Source organism: Peromyscus californicus, unplaced genomic scaffold, assembly GCF_007827085.1.
Source record: "Peromyscus californicus insignis strain IS unplaced genomic scaffold, ASM782708v3 Scaffold_19__1_contigs__length_69161282, whole genome shotgun sequence".
In the NCBI taxonomy this organism is placed as follows: Eukaryota; Metazoa; Chordata; class Mammalia; order Rodentia; family Cricetidae; genus Peromyscus; species Peromyscus californicus.
Genome location: NW_026294491.1, coordinates 25776257 through 25796520, shown reverse-complemented (window position 1 = coordinate 25796520; position 20264 = coordinate 25776257). Strand labels below are relative to the sequence as shown.

The 20264-nt window shown below is 53.1% G+C and overlaps 1 protein-coding gene across 2 annotated transcripts in view; it reads right to left on the bottom strand.

Moving 5' to 3' along the window:
- Window positions 1–10583, bottom strand: part of Unc5b (unc-5 netrin receptor B) — a 68881-nt gene extending 58298 nt beyond the window's left edge. For both annotated transcript variants that reach the window (XM_052744900.1, XM_052744901.1), the window contains exon 1: window positions 10476–10583. In XM_052744900.1, coding sequence (XP_052600860.1) covers window positions 10476–10554 — 79 coding nt within the window. In that variant the 5' untranslated portion in view covers window positions 10555–10583. The remainder of the gene's footprint in view (window positions 1–10475) is intronic.
- Window positions 10584–20264: the final 9681 nt, after the last annotated feature.

Genomic DNA, 20264 nt, shown 5'->3' with positions numbered 1-20264 from the left:
ACGGGTGGCCAGCAGAGCCTTATGTAACTTCTACCGGCCACAGCAGATGGTGCGCTGGCTCCCATGCCATCCAAGCCGGAGCTGACACTAACCTGCCCTGACATGGCACCCGGTCTCCTCTGCTCATGAGCACAGGGCACATGCCAGGGCATAGGGGCATGGAGAGGTGTGGAAAGTGGCCCAAACGTTCGTCATTCAGATCGGTAGTCACGGCCCAGCCAGGCTCAGCAAGAAGCCAAGGCCCACTCGCTAGCAGGCAGGTTCCAGCCGTGCAAGAAGGGAACATGGTACCCCCCTCGCTATCCGACTTTTGGGGCAGTACCATCCCTGGATCAAGGCCTCTGGGGGGGGGGGGTCAGACAACAGTTTCCAAAGCATGGGTCTTTGGGAGATGCAGAGCTGTTTGCTCACTTAGCTTTGCCCAACTCCATTCCCTTGTTTCTCTTCCTGGTGGGTGGACTGAGGCGGCTGGAGGGTCTGTTATCTGTGTGTCACACTGAGACTTGGCCTTTGAGCCAAAGCTTCCAAGCTCCTGGAAATTCTTCAGATAACACAGGCTCTCTCACTGATAACCCTTGGAACCTACAAGTTACTTCATGGGGCCAACCTGAGCCTTATCCAAAACAGCTACAAAGAATCTCAGAACTCCCTAGGATGACCCGTTCCACCTTAGGTCTAATACAGCCTGTCAAGCAGCACTTTCTAGGAAGAAGAAAGATGAGCAGGAGTTATGGGTAGGCTCCCTCCCTTCAGTGGTCCTGTCTATCCCATTCCATCTTCCCAAAGACTACCAGGTCTGCCACTTTCAGACAGGAGAGCCCCAGGCTCAGGGAACTGCACTTAAGAGATGCAGCCAAGACTTGAACCTGTGTTTTCTGATTCCAGGGTAGACCCTGCTTATTTGACTAGAGGAAGCACAGAGGGGGCAAGAAACTATTTAATGCTACCCAGCAGATCAGCTTTGGGACCGAGATTAGAATTAGGCTTCCAATTTCTCCCAAGGTTTTTCCTGCTATTTCTCTCTCTCTCTCTCTCTCTCTCTCTCTCTCTCTCGAGAGAGAGAGAGAGAGAGAGAGAGAGAGAGAGAGAGAGAGAGAAAGGAAGAGAGGAGGGTGGAAGAAGGAAAGGAGGGAAGGGGGAGGGGAGACCAGACCAAGTACTGGCAAGCCAGGAAAAGTGAGGCCAGATGAAATTTGCAGCAGGGGTCAGCGTGCACAGCAGCCCTGGCTGCTCTAAGCTGCCAGCCAGGAGTTCAGATCAGCCTGTGACTCCTGGCAAGGGCCAGTGGCTACCCAGCTGTGCGGGTGGTAGCTGAGCCAAGCATCTTGCTGCCTCAGCCCAGGGCCTGGGGATATTTATCTCCTAGGAATGCTCTTGAATATTACTTCTGGATGTGCCACGGACAGCCTGGAGCAGACTGACCCTGCAGCCAAATCTGCTATCCTCACCAGGCTCCACGCATGCCAAGAAGCCAGGGGCAGTTTGCTGTGGAGGGGCCGGGCCTGGACTCAGCCCCTGGCCCTGCGCCTCCCCACATGCTACTTAGCCTGCACCTGCTGCAGGCGGCAGAGCCAATGTCCATGCAAGGGGCACTCTGTGCGGCTACAAGCCATGATCGATGGGACTGGGCATGCAAATCGGATGCAAGTTTATTTCTGAGATAGAGTCTCACTGTGCAGCCCGATGATGGCTGGCATTGCTATGTAGACCAAACTGGTCTTGAATTTATGATAGGCCTGCCTCTGCCTACTGAGCACGGGGGTTACAGGTATGTGTCATGTGCCTGATCAAATGCAAACATCTTACAGCCCAGCATGTATCTAGTGTGCTCTCTCCCCACACAGCGGGACCCCAGGACACCCAGTCGCAAAACTTGGTTAATTCCTTGTGGCTTCATGAGATTTACTGAACAAATTCTTTCTTACCCAAGGGCCCTGGCCACTGAGTACATAGCACTTACTGCACCCAATCTTGGTAAGTACTTAGTAAAAGACAGTAAACGTAAAGAAGACTCGGGCAAGGCAGAGGGGAGGCGGGGAGCAGAGGACCAGGAATGTCCCACTCTCCAGTGACTCATCCAGGCAGACAGGCACCGGTCAGAGCTCCCTCCTGGCCAGTGGCATCTGCACATAGCTTGTTTCCGTGTGGTCTCCCTTTGCAGCTACTGAGCACCCGACGCTGTGCTGGTCCTAGGACATATCAGAGAGTCAAACCAGACGCAGCAGGCTCCCACTTAGTAATCACTGCTGACAGTGATTACACTGCTGTCCCACCTTCTGGTCATTTCAAACCCTCCCGTCTGCCTCCCAGTCCCCGAGACAAAGAAAGGGGAGACACGGGTGTGAGATTACTACCCCCCGAGACAGACCCCACTCCGGATCACTGCTGGCTCCGCCTCTGCCCGTCTGTCTCACAAAATGACTCGAAGGTGTTCGGAGCAACTTTCCTGGCATTTCTGACTCAACTTCTTACAAGCTCTGCATCTCCAGCTAGGTGCCGAAGCCCCAGGCTGGGCAGCCAGGCGCCTCTGATAGCATTACCCAGCCGCTTTGCTTCAGCTCCATCTCTGGACGCCAGTAATGCCTCCGGGCGCCACCCAGGGCCTCCGGGGATTGCCGACGAGTGGGTGAGCAGAACTGAAGATGCCTTCTGAGCTACCAGGCAGCAGGGTGGCTACCAGAAGCAGAAAAGACACCCTCTTCCCTACCACCCCCCGCCCCCAGCTCTCCCACCAACGGAGATGCTGCCACTGGGGGCCTCAGGAGAACAAGGCCCATCCCCCCCACCAGAGCTCATCCCAAAGGAGTAGGGCAAGGTGAGAAGAGGAGGCAAGGCAAAGGACTTCAGAGGATCCCAGTCGGTGCCCGATTATGTCACATGGTTCACCAGGGAAGGCCATACTGTCAGGTTGGTCTTGGGGAACCTAGAGAACCAGCTGAGCTACCTGGCCCGGGAATGAGACACAATCACATCCTTTTGGCTCCAAAGCCCTGGGCTCTTTCCTCAGGGCTGAGCAGAGACCCCAGGCCCTGGAAGTCTTCTGGATCAGACAGGACTCTGAACCAGACCCTTCCTTGTGGAACTGCTGAGGCCTTCTTCCCTCCAGGCATTCCCTCCTCTCCACAGCCCAAACTGCTGACCCTTCAAGGGGCAGTCAAGAGCTAGCCTTCCTTCCTCCAGGAAGTCTTTCCTGACCCCAGGCCCAACATGCATTTCCTGTTGTTTCTACTTCCAATGGTAATGATGACAGTCGCAATGACCAATGGGCATGTGTATGAAGTGTAGGGCTGAGCTGGGGTGCCTGTGTCCAATGTGTGCCCGGAATCCTCACTTCTACCCCACAAATCAGCTTCCCTTACTCTGGAAAGTGAACAGAATAGGGCCAGAGTCAGGCTGTCTGTCCCGTCAGAACCTCTGTAGACCTCTTAAGCCTTGGTGGGATCCCTTTCCTCCTTCAGTCAGTCTCCTGAGCCCCTAGAATCCAGGGCTCCCAGTCTTTGAGGCAAGAGATGCCTACAGAGCAGGGGAAAGTGAACTTACGTCCTAGAAGGTAATTTATAGACAGGCAGGAAGAGAGACAGAGACGGACACAGAGACAGACCAACCGAGACCCAGGGCTGCATAATGCACACATGGACTTTCCAGTCAATAAATTGACTTTTTTCTGGATGGGCCTCTGTAAACACAAATGAAGTGAAGTGGTGCTGGGTCTTGGCTAGCTCTGTCTGCTGCTAACTGCCAGCTAGAAAACCCCACAGCCCTTAAAGATCTACCTTCTACCTCCCTCTTCCAGACTCCAAACACAGCTAGGACGGGAGATCAACCAATCCTGACCCAGAGAGGGAAAGGAGGTCGTCCAGGGTCATATAGCAGATGAATAATAAGACTCAGTAAGTTCAAGGCCAGGAGCTGCTGGGCCACCAAGTCCTGAGGCTCCCTGCCTACTCCGGACCCCACTTCTCGTCCTGAGCACGACAACAGGGTGAGTGGTCACTATATGCCAGGCACCTCACAAAAGTCTTTCTTACTGGACATCGGCTCACACAATCTGCAAAGCAATCCTGTGAGGACATGACCACCCCTATCTGACAGATGAGGGAACTGAGGCATGGCAGTTAGGTAAGCCGTTAATGACAGCCGGGGGGGGTAGGGTAGGTGATCTGCTAGCCTCCTCAAAATCCTAACTGGCCACACCAGGCCCCCTACCTGGCAGCTAAGGCCCTAGGGACTGGCCTCTGCAAAGGAGGTATCAGAGGAGGTAGGTGAAGACTGAGGCTGGGTGGGGTGGTGGTGAGGGCAGCAAGCAGGGAATGCTCCCTTAATCCCCCAAAAGGAGCTCATCCCTACTTGCTCGGCTCCATCCAATTCCAAGAGCCGCAGAGAGAGCAACAATGTAAGAAATCTTTCCATCTCAACCCCCTGCCCCAGGTTCTACAATGAGCTAGAGGCACCAGGGGCATCCTCATGAAACCTAGATGCGAGGGGGGGGGGCACACTACTGGGACCGGCTCATCACCTCCTCTAGGAAGCCTCCAGTCTTTGCGAATTTTTCTGCTGTACCTTCCTGCAGCGTCCAAGACTCTTAAGAGCCATTTAGCATTTCTAGAATCAGGGTCCCCCTGTAGACAGTGACCTCTTGGGGAGCCAGGGTTTAAGGCCTCTGTGAGTGATCTAGGCCCAATCCTGCCTCTTCAGCTTCCCAAGAAAGCATCCACTCCACCCCACCCCAAATGAGGTTCTTGCAAACATTCACAGAAAAGGGTTTTGTAAATTATAAAGTGGGTTGGGGTGTGAAGTTTCCTGCTCCCAAGTATCACATCTCATCTGAGAGTTAGAATGGTGGCGGTCCTCAGCGCAGACACATGCAGGAAGGACAGACAGCCTTCCACAAGCTCTCCCAAGGTACCTGTGTGTGTACGCCTATGTCCAACGCCAGCCACACCTGCCCAAGATGCAGAGAGCCCCTCATGCAAGCTCTGCAAGTTCCTGCCCTAGAAAATTTCGGAGACCTCCCTGGGGGAGATGGGCTGCAGAAGTCATAGCCAGGTGGGAAGGTAAACCATCAAATCATCTGGCCATCTCACTCCCACAAAAATGCTCTGGGTGAGCTGGGGCTGGAGGAGGAGGGGCAGGACTCTAGACTTCAACCACCTGGATCAGCAGTCCTTGCCCCTAGGCTACCTGCAGATAACCCTTCTTGGTCGTCTAGGGCACAAGACCCTGGGGTTCTTGGGGGGTAGGGGGGTCGGGGGTCAGGGAGACACCAGACTTTCCAACAGCAGATTCCAGCACTCAGGCCAGACCCTTCACACAGCAGGGTGCAGGATGGCACTAGGTCTTCCAGCGCTGCAGGGCAAATGGCAGGTCCAGTCCTGAAGAGGAATCCCCAACAAGATATAATGGATGGAGCTTCCCAGACCTTTCATGACTCATGGTCCTTACATTACACACACCTATTTATACCCAAACAAAATGCAACCACGCCCATCAGGACATTGCACCCCTCCCCCCACATGCTCAAACATATACACACACACACACACACACACACACACACACACACACACACACGCCACACCCTCCTATACAAAAGGTGGAAACCATAGCACACTCTGGTCCTCCTGCACACTTCACCTACACACACACACACACACACACACACACACACTCACACTCACATAACGCACCTAAGAGCCACAAGACACTCACCTTCCCCTCCCCTCTCCAAAACGCGGTTCCACCTGCCACCTTCCCACGGCACATTCTCACAAACACTCCTCAGCGCACAATCTCACACCCACAGGCCCGCCTTGCTGGAGCTAGGGAAGTTGCGATGCGCTAGGGGCAGCTTCAGGGAGCTGAGAAAAGAGGGGCGCCAAGAAGGAGGGGGGCACAGTGCTCAATGGTTAAGCGGCACCTTTGAGCTCCCAGGACTGGGCAGACCCAGACCAATTTCACTTGCCTGGGGAGAAAGGTGCGAGCGAGGTGGACACTGGGAGCAGGAGGGTTCTGGTGCAGTGTGGTTGGTACTGAATCCAACCCCGCAAGCTTCGGAGACGCTAATCAGGCTGCTTTGTAGGAAAGGGGACAAATAGGAGCTCTCCCAGCAGCCCCGAGCTTTGGGAGGGAAAAGGAAACAAAGAGAGAGAGGGGGTAGGCAGCTGATTTATGCCTGCACTTCAGCAAATGTTTTCCCTGCCATTAGCCCCGGGAAGACCAGGAGCCAGAGGAAGGGCGCGCGTGGGGGGTGGGGACCTGTGGCTTAAGGAGCTCAGCCTGGGCTTGTCTGCCCGCGGGCTGCAGCGGAGTTCCGATCCTCAGCCTCCAGATCCTACGAACCAGATTTGGCCTGTTGACTAACTCCCTGGGAACAGCCGGCAGCCGGCTTCAGAGTGCCAGTCTTCTTCCAAATGCCTTCTTTTTTTTTGGGGGGGGGGGTGCTCACTTGTTGCCCTAGCTCAACCAACATCGCCCAGGTCGCGGGGAAAATCCCCCAGGCGCCGTGCCAAAGTACAGGCTCCCGAAAGGGCAGGAGGTGGCGCTCCAGCCCAGACTTCAGGACCCAGCCAATCGGGAGGGGAGCAGGGTTCCCCGTGCCTTCGGACACATGCTTATCCCTGAATGATTCTCATTATGGCCTTTTAAATTCCCTTTAAAAGAGAGGGGAAAAGCACAGCCCGCACTTGTTTGGGTTCATTCTGGCTTCACAGCTGTAATGACTCCATTTGTGGAAGCTGTTTAGGAAGCTGGTGGAGAGGCGTTGGAGAAAGGATGCCAGTGGAAGTGCCAGCTCAGGCCTGGCAGCAGCCTTTCCCCTCCCTTCCCCCTGGGGGCCATCTGCCTAGGCAGCAGTTTCTCTGGTGGGCTCATGGCCACCAACCTCAAGTCGCAGCCTGGTACCCAAACCCCTTGCTCTTTCCTGTAGACCTCAGAGCTCCAATCTGTCTCCTTTCTACCCGAAACCCTGCTGATGCCCCAGAATACTATTGTGGCCAGCTGGCCCAGAGGAGGACTGAGTACTGTTCACTCAGAAACACCAACCTTGCTATCCAAGCACCTGGGACGGAAGGGCTACAGGTCACCCTGCTTGTCCCCCAAGGTCCAGGGCAGCCCATAGCGACCCTATACATCAGAGTGATTCAGGGAGAGGATGTTGGGGGCCCAAACCTCATCCTAGCCCCTACAGACAGGAATGGAGTCCTAGTACCTTTCACCTAAAGATTCCATAACCAAAGGGTGGCATTAAAACGGGGTTCCTGGAGTGTCCCCAACTCTACAAATGGATGTGGCCATCTAAAAGGCTGCCATTTGACCCTGCAGGCCAGGGAGCTCAGCCGATGACCTGTGTTCTGCTAAGACCAGTACTTGCTTCTCTAGGTGCCTCATCCCTGACCCTTTGCACAGCTGTGTCCTGTTGAGCGGGATTCATGCTCCCCATTCCAGCTACACGTCCAATCTAACTGTCAAAGGGATCCAACTTTAAGATGAGGCCGCAGGTTCATCCGGCATCCTGACCCCCAGGGAAGCTGTCGAGCCTGAGGGGTGAGGATGGAGAGGTGAAGGAGCCCGAAGAAGCACTAGCTGAGGCAGGCCCTTGGGCTCTGAGTTCAAAACCCTGATTCTACTGAGCTCCACTGTGACCCTGGGCAACTCCAAAGGCCTTTCTCAAAAGCTCCAGCAGCTAAAAAAAAAAAAAAACGGAGGGAACTGTGAGGTCCTATGGAATTCCCCATTGTGTGGGGGGAGGGGGTGGACCAGAGCAGAGAGATTCCAGGAGACATTCCTCCCCTGCCGTGGTACATCCACTTTAATGAGAAAGCCCATTAAGACACTTGATTTTTCCATTTGTTTAAGCAGGATGGGTGCTCGCTGTGGCGCGGAGGGAGCTCAGGGTAACACCAGCAAGCCACACAAGCGGCGGCAGCAGCAGCAGCAGCAGCTCAGACACCAGGAAAACTCCCATTTTAATTGCTCCTTTAAAAGACTGATCAAGAGCTCTCGGCTCCTTCTCAACCATCCCAGCCAGAGGCCTGGGAAGGGCTGGATGGGGTAGGGTGGGGTGGGGTGGGGATAGGGTAGGAGACTCCAAGGGCCAGCCAGTGCTTTTGAAGTGGCCTCTCCCAGCTCCCAGTCACTTGCTGCTGGCGTCTTCCCAAGGGTCTGAGGTTCTGGGAGTCTGGTTTTGATTCTTCCATCATCAAACTTAATGCTTTAAAAAGAAAAAAAAAAAATTCTCTGTGCTCTCAAGGAGTTGACTGTCATATTCTCAGGAGAGTGGAGGGAAGTGCCTGGTACTTTGGAGCCGTCGGCCCTGTAAACTCTGCTACCTCAGCAACAGACATCTCATCCCAGCCAGGTGGAAGAGTGTGGAAGGAATCCCCTGTAGCTGAAGTTGGTCTAACTAACAAAGGAGCCCAGCGTACTAGTCCAAAATTAAACATGAAGCGAAGACAAGATAAGGGGAAAAACCTACGTTCAGGCTTTTCTTTTCCTCATCCGTGAAATGGGATCAGGAGGGAGACATTGGAAAAACTCAGAGCCTTCTGGTAGAAAGATGCCCGATGCCTGAGGCAATGGAGAAACCAGGCTGTGTGGGAAAGAAGAGGAGTGTCCTCCCTCCCAGAAGGTAAGTTCCTAAAGGCAGCATATTCTGGGCAAAGGGAGGCTGCAGGCAGACCCCAGCAGCGGGCCCTTCTCCAGGCTGGTGGGCAGAAGGCCCCTGCCGGGCTATGTAATGAGCACAATTCCAACACGGCTTCTGCTCACTCAAAGCTGGGTATGAGAGGCCATTTCTGACTGGGCACCGTTCGTGCCCAAATCCATCAAAGCCCTGGGCCTGGGGTTTCTTCCGGGGAAGACGGGGCCGAATGCTTTGTTAAGCAGAAAAAGCAGGCCATCTCCAGCATTCCTGGCCCAGCCCACCCACTCAGGCCCACCAGTCCCATTTTTCTCCAAATGGAGCCCCAACCTCAGTAACCTTGGTATCTATTCCCGATTCCCAAGATACAGCCCGACCCATGTGCCACTTCCAAAGATTTCACTCTACCCTTCAATCGCCCCAGACGGCCTTAAACAGAAACTAACACCCAATCCAGCACCTCCCACATCTAACTGCACCCTTTAAAACAAGGCTGGTCATTTAGCTTGCCTCCCCCCCCCCCCCCCGCCCCCTTCCCCATCATTACCTTCCAACTTCAAAACACTGCTTTAAATACCCGAGTCTGCCCAAATCATAATTAACTTGGATCAAATGATTGAGTGTTGTAACTTTACAGCACAAGGCTTGGGGAAAAGAAAATAAAAAGTGGGGGGATGTGCTAAAAGCAAGCTCTGGCCGTGGGAATCATTAATTCCAGAGGAGGGACCTTTAGCTCTTTAAGAAAGAGAGGTGGGGAGGAGGGAAAGGCGGATGTCAGCATCACTGAGGAAGGTGGGGTGGAGAGAGCTGAAAGCGCTAGTTTTCTTGCCCCATCCTAAGCCTTTGCTTAGAGAGGCCTTTCTGCAGGATGCCCCTCCATCCCCCCCTCCCCCAGCTTCGGGAGTCAAGGCACCCTGCCGGCAGTTCACCTGCTTGGGTACCAGAAAGGCTGGCGCGAGTGTGTACTTTTCCTTCCAAGGAAGATACAGCTCACTTTGCAACGCCCAGCAGAGCTCCTACAGGACCAGCAAGACACTTCCACGATCGCGGCGGGAGAGGAGGATTAGGGACTTCATAAACTTAGGAGTCCACCGAACGCTATTAGGGAATCTTGCTGCGTCCAGGTGAGATGCAGAGGCGAGCTCACCCGGTCTATTCCCCAGACGGTGAGAATGCCAATAACCCACTTAAAATTGGGGAAGTCGGCAGGGGACATTACGTCCCTCCACCTTCTGCCAGCATTCACCCAGAAACAATCCACCAACCACGAAACCCTTCCAAACCCTCCGGCGCCGCACCTCGGGAGAGCAGGGTGTGCAGAACTCGGCCCCTCCCCCTTCAATAGCTAAAGCCTTCGGGCCTCCGCTCCCCAAAGGCGAAGGGGAACAAGCGCTTTCAGGGCTCCGCAGTCTCCGGCTCTCTCCCTCTGACCCTCAGAATGCTGCGCGTGCTGCCCGTGGGAGCCCGCGGGAGTCCGCGGGAGCCGAGACTCAGACTTAAGTTACAGGCGAACGGCACGGAACACACATTCGGCCCAGGTAGCGACAGTGTTTCGGTAGCAATCGGGCGGGGGTCACCTGGAAGTGAATCAGATCCCGTTCCATGGGCAAGCAACTAACTATCCCTTGGAGGCAGGAGCAGGGAGCTTCGGGCTTACGTGGCACCCCAGGTGGCAACGCGTCGCCCCCTCTCCCGGGCACCGAAGCTGCCTTTTAACTTGGGCGCGTCCACCGCGTTCCCGGAGCGTAGCGACTCCCTAAGAACCCCCCGAACTTGCAGTTGGACGCTGGGACTCTCCAGGTCCGCATCCCCGCGTCCTACTCCCTCTCGCTCCTACCTGCGAGGCTCAGTGTCGGGTCCCAGCAAAACAGCAGCGCCAGCAGCAACGCACCCCGCGTCCCGCTCCGGGCCCTCATGCTCCTGTCGCCCGGACCGGGCGCCTCTCCCTCGGGGCTCTTTCCCGGGCCCCAGCCTCGCCGCCTTCGCCTTCGTCTTCGCCGCCTCGCCGTCCTCGCAGGCGCCCGGCAGCGCCAGCCCGTGCCCTCCGTGGGCGCAGCGGCAGCCACGCTGCGCCGGGAAACCGCCCGGCTGCTCGGAGCGCTCCGGGAGTCGGACGCCGCTGAGGATCCCCGCGCTACTGCGCCCTTTCCGCGATTCCCCCGCTGCGAGCGCCGTCCGCGCCCTGCTCCGAAGTTGCGCGATCCCAGCGGAGTGCGCTCAGCGGCGCTCGCAGCGGCCGCGCCGCGAAGTCTGTCCGAGTGGGGTGCGCGCTCTTCTCCGCGCCCTGCCGCTCCCCGCGGCTCGGCGCCCTCGCCCTCCCTGCCGCCGGCCACAATGCCCGGCGCCGCCGCGCGCTCGCCCTAGAGTCAGCCGGCCGGGGCGGGGCCTCACGCGCTATGGGGCGGGGCGTGGAGGACGGGGGCGGGGCCGCGGGGCCCTTCAAGGGGGTTCCCCACCGCTGGGCGGCCGCGGCCGAGCTGGGGCCTATCAGAGGGGACCCTCGAAGAACGTAGGATTCAGAGCACAGAAAAACCAGTCCGCTGAAAAGCCAAGTCCACCGAATCTTCTTTCCAAAAATAAAGAAAATAAGCCTTCGTGCCCTCCTTAGCTTGGGTATAAGTCAGCTTTCGCTTTTGATTTTGTCTCAGAAGGGGGGGTAAGGGGGCTTTAAGAAAAATCTCAAACACCCAAATCCTGGTGGAGCTGGGGTTGTGGGTGGGGAGTTACAGTTGTGAGAATTTGGGTATGAGTTAGGATCGTGATTGGCTCTATTTGTCTACATGACCTAGGACAGAACTCTGTACATGGGATCCGGAAGGATGGCTCATCTGAGTGAGGATGTGGTGAACCAGCCAAGTGATAAAGGGGAGTGTATGGAGAAGGGCCTGCTGCTGCCTTTGGCTCAGTGTAAACTTGGTTCTGCTCCTTCTGCGTGTGACCTTGAAGGAGCTTGCTCAGTTGTTTCCATCACTGTCCTCTGTGAAATGGGGAATAATGGTGTTAACTGTCTCAAAACGGAACAAGGAACAGACGTGGAGGACGAAGGAGCGTGGGGGTTCCCTAGATTCTTGCAGGAAGTCCTGATCACCGGAAGGTGGGCCCACAAGCTTGTGTGGCCAGGTGAAACTTGGAGGATGTCTGTGCATCTGCTGACATGAACTTCAGTGTGGCAGTCCATGAATGGGTGTTACTTCAGCTAACTCCACAAGTCTCTAGTAAATACCATATACACTCATTTTTACAGAGGAGTAAAGCCATTTATCCAGGATGACACTTTTGGGTGAGGGAGTGAAGGGGATGGGGAGATGAGACTGAAAAAGCCCTGTAGCTGAGCGTGGTGGAGCACACCTTTAACCCCAGCATTCGGGGGGGGGGGGGTGCAGAAGCAGGCGGATCTCTCTGAGTTTTGAAGCCAGGGCTACATAGTGAGACCTTGTCTCAAAAAAAGAGAGATAGAGACAAAGATGGGGATGGGAGGGGGGAGACTGGCAGGTAGCAAGAGCCCCCCTACCTACCACTTAGCCCAGATCAGCTGACCACATAAGCTTTTCCCCTTTGCAGATCTGGAACAGTCCTCAAATACGGAGGTAGCATGCTTCTTCATGAAGGGAGCAGCAGCCTCGGCAGGCTCTGAAGTTGGTAGGAGGGTGGGAGGTGTGTGTGTGTGGGGGGGGTGATAGTTGTTAGGACGTCAACAGAGCCAAGCAGTCCCCAGTTGTTCCTAGATTGGAGAAGAAAGGGTTTGGGAGGCATAGTGGCTGGCTAGAAGCTTGGTAGTGTGAGGGCAGAGAAGCAAGAAGACCCCCTGGGGGAGGGGGCAATGAAAGCAGGACTTTGGGACACCCCCTTTCTCCCAGCTCCGCATACCGAAGAAGACTGGAGATCTATAGGAGGCGATGGATATAGGCAACGCCCCACATCATGGCTGGCCACCCAGGGCCAGGAGGGTGGATATGGGTGGAGTGAACTCCCAAGGCAGGACTTTGGCTTCTGTGGGCAAAGGTAAACGGGTTATTTTTAGCCTGGCCTGGAACAGCATGAGCAAGGGTAAGGGCTGATCACACCCAGCCATCTCCACCCATTCCAGACCACAAACACACAGCTCTCCACAACCCTGGACAGTTACACATACCTGCAAAAGGAATATACAAGTAAAATAGACAACAGAGACACACAGGTGCAAGATGACCTTTCCTGAAACACCCTGTGTGTAAACAGACACCCACCTAGAAAAACACCCACAGACCAAAGCCCACGGGACTAAAAAACCCAAACACACCTCCAGACACACACACACACACACACACACATAGACATCTGACTGGAAAGACAAACAGGTATTTGGATATTTAAAGGCTGCCAGGAAACACCGTGGGCGCATGGGTACCAAGACTCACATTTCATGCTCAGACCCTAGAAGGGCACTGTGCCTGAGAGCTCAGTAGACCCTGCAGGTTCCTTCTCCCTCAGTGGGATATTGGAGATTTTTCTCTAAAAGTTGCTAATTCATGCTGGGCACAGGGGGGTAACAAGCATTTTTCCTCCTTTCCACCCAGCCCTGTTCCAACCCTTCAGTCTGGAATCTCTCTCTACTTTAAAAAAGCCAAGTCACTTTATTCTAATTAACTCACAAATAAAAGCATCACACAGCTAGTGTAAGGCAGCCACTCTAACCCTGGTCCGGTTGGTCCCAGGCTCCTTCATCTCAGTGAACATCTCTGTACTTAGAATGGCCATTCTGAGGCCATGGGAGCTTCCTTAGGGTTCTGCATATTCACTCTCAATTACATTTTTTATTCACTTATCCACCACAAAAAAAGGAAAAAAAATAAAGAAAAGAAAACCTACAACAGAGTTGCAACTAGATAAAAATTAGATTTATATTCTCTTTCATGACTCATGTATACTTATAGCTGCCTTCTGTCTTTCCTCGTCATCCAATTTCTCCAGTCTTAACATCTGCTCTGGAATTAGGGTCAGCCCTTTCAGGGAATCTCCCGGTGACTCCCCTGGGCTCCTTCCTGTGTTAAGTCTCAGGAAGATGCCTTTCCCAGCCACCTGCAGTTAGGGGTGTCATGTTGCCGCCCCACCCCCCGCGCCCCAGGTAGCCCAGGCAACCTCATCTTTGGCCCTCAACTGGGAATGGCCACTTCCCTCCCACGTGCAAGGTAGCACAGTGGAGAAGCTGTACTGTACAAAACTTTCCAGAAGTGTCTCCAAACCCTGTGCCATGACACTCCGTCGAGGGGGGGCTTCTTCTAGTTGGGCAGGAACGAGGGCCCTGGGTTGCCAAAGTTGGCCTCTGTTTTTATTTTTCGTGATGTATCAATGATGTTCCCTGCACACAGTAGGATGCATTGTGCGTCGGCAAAAGAGAAAGAGAAGTTATTGATACAAGGCCTACAATGGCTATAAGAAGTAGCCCCAAGGCTCCACCTCCATATCTTGGAGGCCCGGGCAAGGGGCCCAGGTCTGAAGCTGGAGGTAGGACAGTCTTTGTGGGGGCGCAACTGCTTTGAAAGCCCGGGCCAGTATTGACCCTTAATGGAGGCTTCAGATGCTTCTGGGACCACTCTCATGTCTTCCAAACAGGATAGCATGCTGGACTGGAAGGTGGAGCTTATGGATGTAGCCCCAGACCCCCACCCCCACCCCCACTCCATCCCCCGCTGTTCTTCTTACCTGCTGGGAGATCTCGGGCCACTTAGTTGCCCTTTCCAGGTATCAGTGCCCTCCGTTGTAAAAGAGAAATAATCACTACTTCGCAGGACTAAAAGGAATATGCATACATCCTCTAATCTAGCTGAATAACAGCTACCTATTTCATAACAATTATGATTTGAAAGCAGCCTTTGGGGCTCCCTGCAAGAGTGGCTGGCAGCTTGTGCGTAGCGTCTTTAGTCCTGGCTATGCTCGCAGGTTGCCACCAGGGGGCGCAGTGCAGCCTCGGCCTCCTCAGCGCCGAGGCAGGCTCCGGAAACAAGGCAGAGAGGGAGCAGGCTGTGGAACTGTCCCCAATCCACCCTTCTGGGACCCTCCTAGGAGAGATTTCTGTCCCCTGGGGGATGGGAGTCGGGGGTAGGCTTTCACAAGAATCAGTTTGCAGGTCCTTGAGTGGGAAGATTTGAGAGTTAAGTTCCCAAAGCTTCTCCTGATTAGTCCCGGGCAGAAGGACCCCTAGACACCTGCAAACTGCAGAAAGGAGTCTGTGATAGAAGTCCTTCCGTCTGTAATAATATTAGCATAGCCAGTGCTGATCCTGGCCTAAGTCCTTCACATGCTGACCACACACATGATAGGTGCTGTTGGGGCCCCATTCACAGATGAAGGCAATGAGACCCAGGTAGTAAGTTGACCAAGATCAAGGTGAGGGCAATGGAGAGTTCCACCGGGACACAGTGGATCTCAAGCGGAAACTCCCCTTTAAAAAAAAAACTGAGATGAAGCCGCGCGGTGGTGGCAAACGACTTTAATCCCAGTACTCGGGAGGTAGAGCCAGCGGATCTCTGAGTTCAAGGGCAGCCTGCTTTACAGAGTGATTTCCAGGACAGCCAGGGATACACAGAGAAGCCCTGTCACGAAGAGAGAAAAAAAAAAAAAATGAGATGAGGGGGCCAAAGAGATGATTAAGCCAGTAAAGTACATGCTGCAAAACCTGGAAGGCCTGAGGTCAGATCCAGAACACTCAGTAAAAAGCAGGGCTCAGTGAGTCCTGTAATCCCTGTGCTGAGAAGGTGGGTACTGGAGGGTCCCTGGGACTCGCTGTCCAGACAATCCACATAATGGGTGATCTCTAGGTTCAGGGAGAGTCCCTCTCTCAAAACATAAGGTGGGCGCGCGCGCACGAGCACGCACGCACGCACGCACGCACGCCTCATTGGGTAAAGTCACTTGCAACCATACCTGATGACTTGAGTTTGCTCCCAGAATCCTTAAGAGTGGGAAGAGAGAACTGACTCCCCAACGTTGTCCCTAACCACTGTGCTATCTCTAATTTTCTTTCATTTTGAGACTGGGCCTCTTGTAGCCCAGGCTGGCCGTGAACTCCTGGTCCTCCCGCCTTTTTACTACCTAACTGCTGAGATTACGGGCAAGTGCCACCACGCTGGGCTTCAAAACTGCTTTTATTGCCAATGTATGAAAGTAAATTTTATTTTCGTGATTTGCAGAAGAATCTAAAGTACAATACAGAATATTTCCCCACCTCCCTTAGGCAGTCCCCTTTGCCATGTCTAACACACACATGGAATAGTTGCTTCACGTGATGCGTCCATGACGGTAGGTACAACATGAAGAACAAGAGTTAATTCAAGTTACCTTGGCTTGTGCCTTATATCCTCCTTCTGTGTTGGGGGCCCAGTCCAGGACCCATCCCACTGTGACTCTTTAGGGCCCTATTGGCTGTGGTAGTTTCTCAGCACCCCACCCTCATGTCTGATGACCTGACAGCTGAGGATGATTATTTTGGAAGATGCCTCCCACCTGGGATTTGCCCATCTCAACATTGACAATCATCTCCAGCAGGGGGTTCTGATTTTTCCTAGCCACAGCACTTCAGCTTGTATAGTGGCCACTGGTTATGGGCAAGCATGCCTTGACATGGCCTGGGTGGGTTCACTGTCCTAAAGTTGGGGTGCTGGGAGGTCCCCCCAGAGGGTAAAAGATGAAGCCATAAGCATGGAAAAGGGATAAGGAGGGATTGCAGGCACCAAGTCCCAGGGACAAAGGCCCTGAGGCAGTAAAGGGAGAGGTGAGACATGTCAGGAAGTTGCATGACCAGACCCCGGAAGGAAGAGACCAGAAGGAGCAGTCCCAGCCAGGGCTAGCTAGCCCTGTGTGCTAGGGCTGAGATCTGACTCTGGAGAAACCAGGAGTCACAGCTGCTGAATGACAGCAGAAGGCCTCATGGGTGCTGTGCCAGGGAGCACCTTCGGGTTGCATGTCACAGCAGCCTGAGGAGGGGTGGGTGGTGAGGGAGGTGGCCACTGAGCGGTCCTAGAATAAGAGGCTCTGTCCCAGGGCTACAGGGAGTGTACCTGGGGAATCCAAAGAGGGAAAAAGAAGTCTCTGGACTTTGTGCCACCACTTTGGGGGCTTGGAGTCAGGAGGAGAAACAGCAAGATGATGAGGGTGCATGGGCTGGGGAGAGGTGGTGAGTTGGAGTTTGGATGCTGTGAGTTCAAAGACTCCATAGACTCTCCAGCACACAACTGTGGGCAGAGCATTAATTGTTGGGCTTGGAAGTGGTCATTATTTAGAAATTAAGGACCCTGGCTGACGTACCCATTGATAGTTCCAGTCCTTACGGCCGGGAACACCGCATGAATTAGCTGTCAGTAACTGTGATATGCAAGAGCGGGGAGTCATGGTCATTCTCACTTTGAAAACAGAAGCACTGAGACTTGGATGACCCCACTTGGCTAAGGACAGAGACAGGCTCAAAGCCAGGCAGCTGGTTCCAGAGCCCACGCAGGCAACAAGCACGGCATGTGGGACCCCATGATCCCCGACACAACCTGAAGGGCTGTGCTGCTGTGGGATGGTCTGTATGTCAAATGTGTTGCTCTGATTGGTCAATAAATAAAACACTGATTGGCCAGTAGCCAGGCAGGAAGTATAGGCAGGACTAACAGAGAGGAGAATTGAGAGAACAGGAAGGTGGGAGGGAGACACTGCCAGCCGTCGCCATGACAAGCAGCATGTGAAGATGCCGGTAAGCCACGAGCCACGTGGCGAGGTATAGATTTATAGAAATGGATTAATTTAAGATGTAAGAACTAGATAGCTAGAAGCCTGAGCCATTAGGCCAAACAGTTTAAATAATATAAGCATCTGTGTGTTTATTTTATAAGCGGGTTGTCAGACTGCCGGGGCTTGGCGGGACCCAGAGAGAAAATGCTCCAGCTACAGTTCTTCTGTTTTAGGCCATGCTTTCCTACTGGTCCCCTAGGTTGTTTTTGGAGGTAGATGTTAGCTGGTAGCACATGAAAATGGAAATGGAGGAGCTGGAAGACAGCTCAATGGGTAAAGCGTTTGAGACAAGAGCATGAGGACCTGAATTTGTATCCCCAGAACACATGTGGAGCCAGATGTGGTAGTCTACATCTGTAATCTCTGCATGCCTGTGGCAAGATGGAGGCAGAGACAGGGGGGTTCATGGACGCTCAAGGGTCAGCTAGCCGCTGTGTGGATGTGATAGTAGACAACAAGAGACCCTGCCTCAAACAAGTTGGGGGGTGAGGTTTTCTCCTAACTCTATATATACATACATACATACATACACACACACACACACACACACACACACACACACACACACACACACAGAGAGAGACAGAGAGACAGAGACAGAGACAGAGAGAAAGAGAAAGAGAGAAAGAGAATTTTTTTTTTGAGACAGGGTTTCTTTGGTTTCTCTGTGTAGATTTGCACCTTTCCTGGAACTCACTTGGTAGCCCAGGCTGGCCTTGAACTCACAGAGATCCGCCTGGCTCTGCCTTCCGAGTGCTGGGATTAAAGGCGTGCACCACCACCACCACCACCACCACTACCACCACCACCACCACCACCGCCCGACCGAGACAGGGTTTCTTTATGTAGCCCTGGCTGTCCTAGAACTCACTCTGTAGACCAGGCTAGCCTCGAACTCAGAGCTCCGCCTGAGTGCTGGGATTAAAGGCGTGCGCCAATACATTTGGCGAGAGAGAAAAATTCTTACGCTCAGCAGTTAAGAACATTTAACTGCGAGGACCCACTTTTAGTTCCCCAAAGCCACAGCAGGCAGCTCACAATCGCTTCTAACTCCAGTTCCAGGCGACCAGATGCCCTCTTCTGGACGCTGTGGACATTGCATCCATGTGGAGCACATACAAATAAGCAGGCACATACACACATTAATAAAAGTAGGTTTTTGTTGTTGTTGTTGTTTAAAGGAAAGTAAAATTCCCAAAGGAAAATGACTTATCTGAGGTCTCTGTTGAGGACAGACTGTGTTCTCATGATCAGCCCATTCCACCAGCTTCTCCTAAGTCATGAACGGGAGTTATGTATGTAGAGGTCAGACAAAAGGAGAGAACACATACCATCCTGGGGGGAAAACCACAACAACCTTTTTCTGCCTTCTCACAGTTGACTGTTGAGACATTCCAATTGCAATGCATTCAGGTGAACAGTGAGCTGCTACCTTATTTAATAAAAACATCTAGAGTCACCTTACTCTATATTTATCTTGAAACTCTAGGAATACAGCTCTTGGCACATACAGCCTCCTTTTGCTGAGCCGAATCTGTCCAATTTCAGTATTGCTTATATGACGCCTCCAGTATTGTTCATGCAATAGTAGACGGCTTATCAAATTAAATGCAGTATCTACCCTTTTCAGAGAGGGCAAGGCAACATAAATAACCCACTCCGAGAAGTTCTGTATTTAAATCATCTTCTTTACAAAACACAGCTTTCTTGGAGAATTGTGATTCTGTGTGGTTTGCATTGAGGCAGAAGCGCGGTCACTGAAGTTATAGCTGTCACTTGAACTAAAGGGCAGAGACATTTCAGAAGGAATTTGGAAGACAGACAACTTCCACTGCCATGCTTCTCGCAGTTCTGAGTTTTTGGTAGCACGGTCGGTTCTCTTGAAGACTGAGCCAGCGTTGAAGATAACGGACTGTCATCTTCAGGACAAACGCCAGACACGTCCTCCGATGGGAACCGTTCCGAGCTGATTCCCATGCACTTTCTGGAAGGGCAGGAGGAAGGAGGTCCTCCTGCAGAGAATGGTCCCTTGGGATGGGCTGCTGGCAACCAAGAGCGTTTTCCTTTTCACTTTGCTAAAACATACATTGAAAAGCCTCTCTATGATACGTAAACAGTTTAGTGACTTTAAGTACATTTTAGAGAAAATAAATTATGCCAGAGAGAGAGAAAGAGACAGAGACAGAGACAGTGACAGAGAGAGAGAGAGAGAGAGAGAGAGAGAGAGAGAGAGAGAGAGAGAGAGAAGGGGGCCATAGTAAAACCCCTTCTTTCTAAATTCCAACCCTAATGAAGCTCCCCCATCTACTATCAGCACTCGAATCTGTTCTCGTTGGAAGTGAAGGACTCAATGCATCTGCTTGTGACTATTTAGACATCCCTCAGTTTTGCTTATTTGCCACAAAATCTCTTCCACCCTGGACTGTGAACTTGGCCCTGTCTAGCTTTCCTCAGCGGTGGCTGTGGATGGGCCTGTTCCGAAACCGCTATGCTGGTTGGCATGTTTAAGCGGGATCACACTGTTGTAATATGTGTCTGTTTAGAGATGCGTGCTCTCTCTGAGCATGGCTAAGCTTTCCAGATTTTACTCACTTCTTTGAACTGACAAGTTGTGTGATATCGTATTTTCAACAAGGGAAAACTTGAGCTGCAAATGAAGGGAGCTATAAAAAAATTTCCAGGGGCCGATACCCAGAGATAGCCCCATCACTCAAGGGCACAGTGTGGAAATTAAGACCTAGAAAGAGATGTGGCTCAGTGGTTAGGTGCACTGGCTGCTCTTTCTAAAGACCCAGCCAAGTTCAGTTCTGAGCACCTACATGGCAGCTCACAACTGTCTGTAACTCCAGTTTTTGGGAACCCAGCGCCCTCTTTT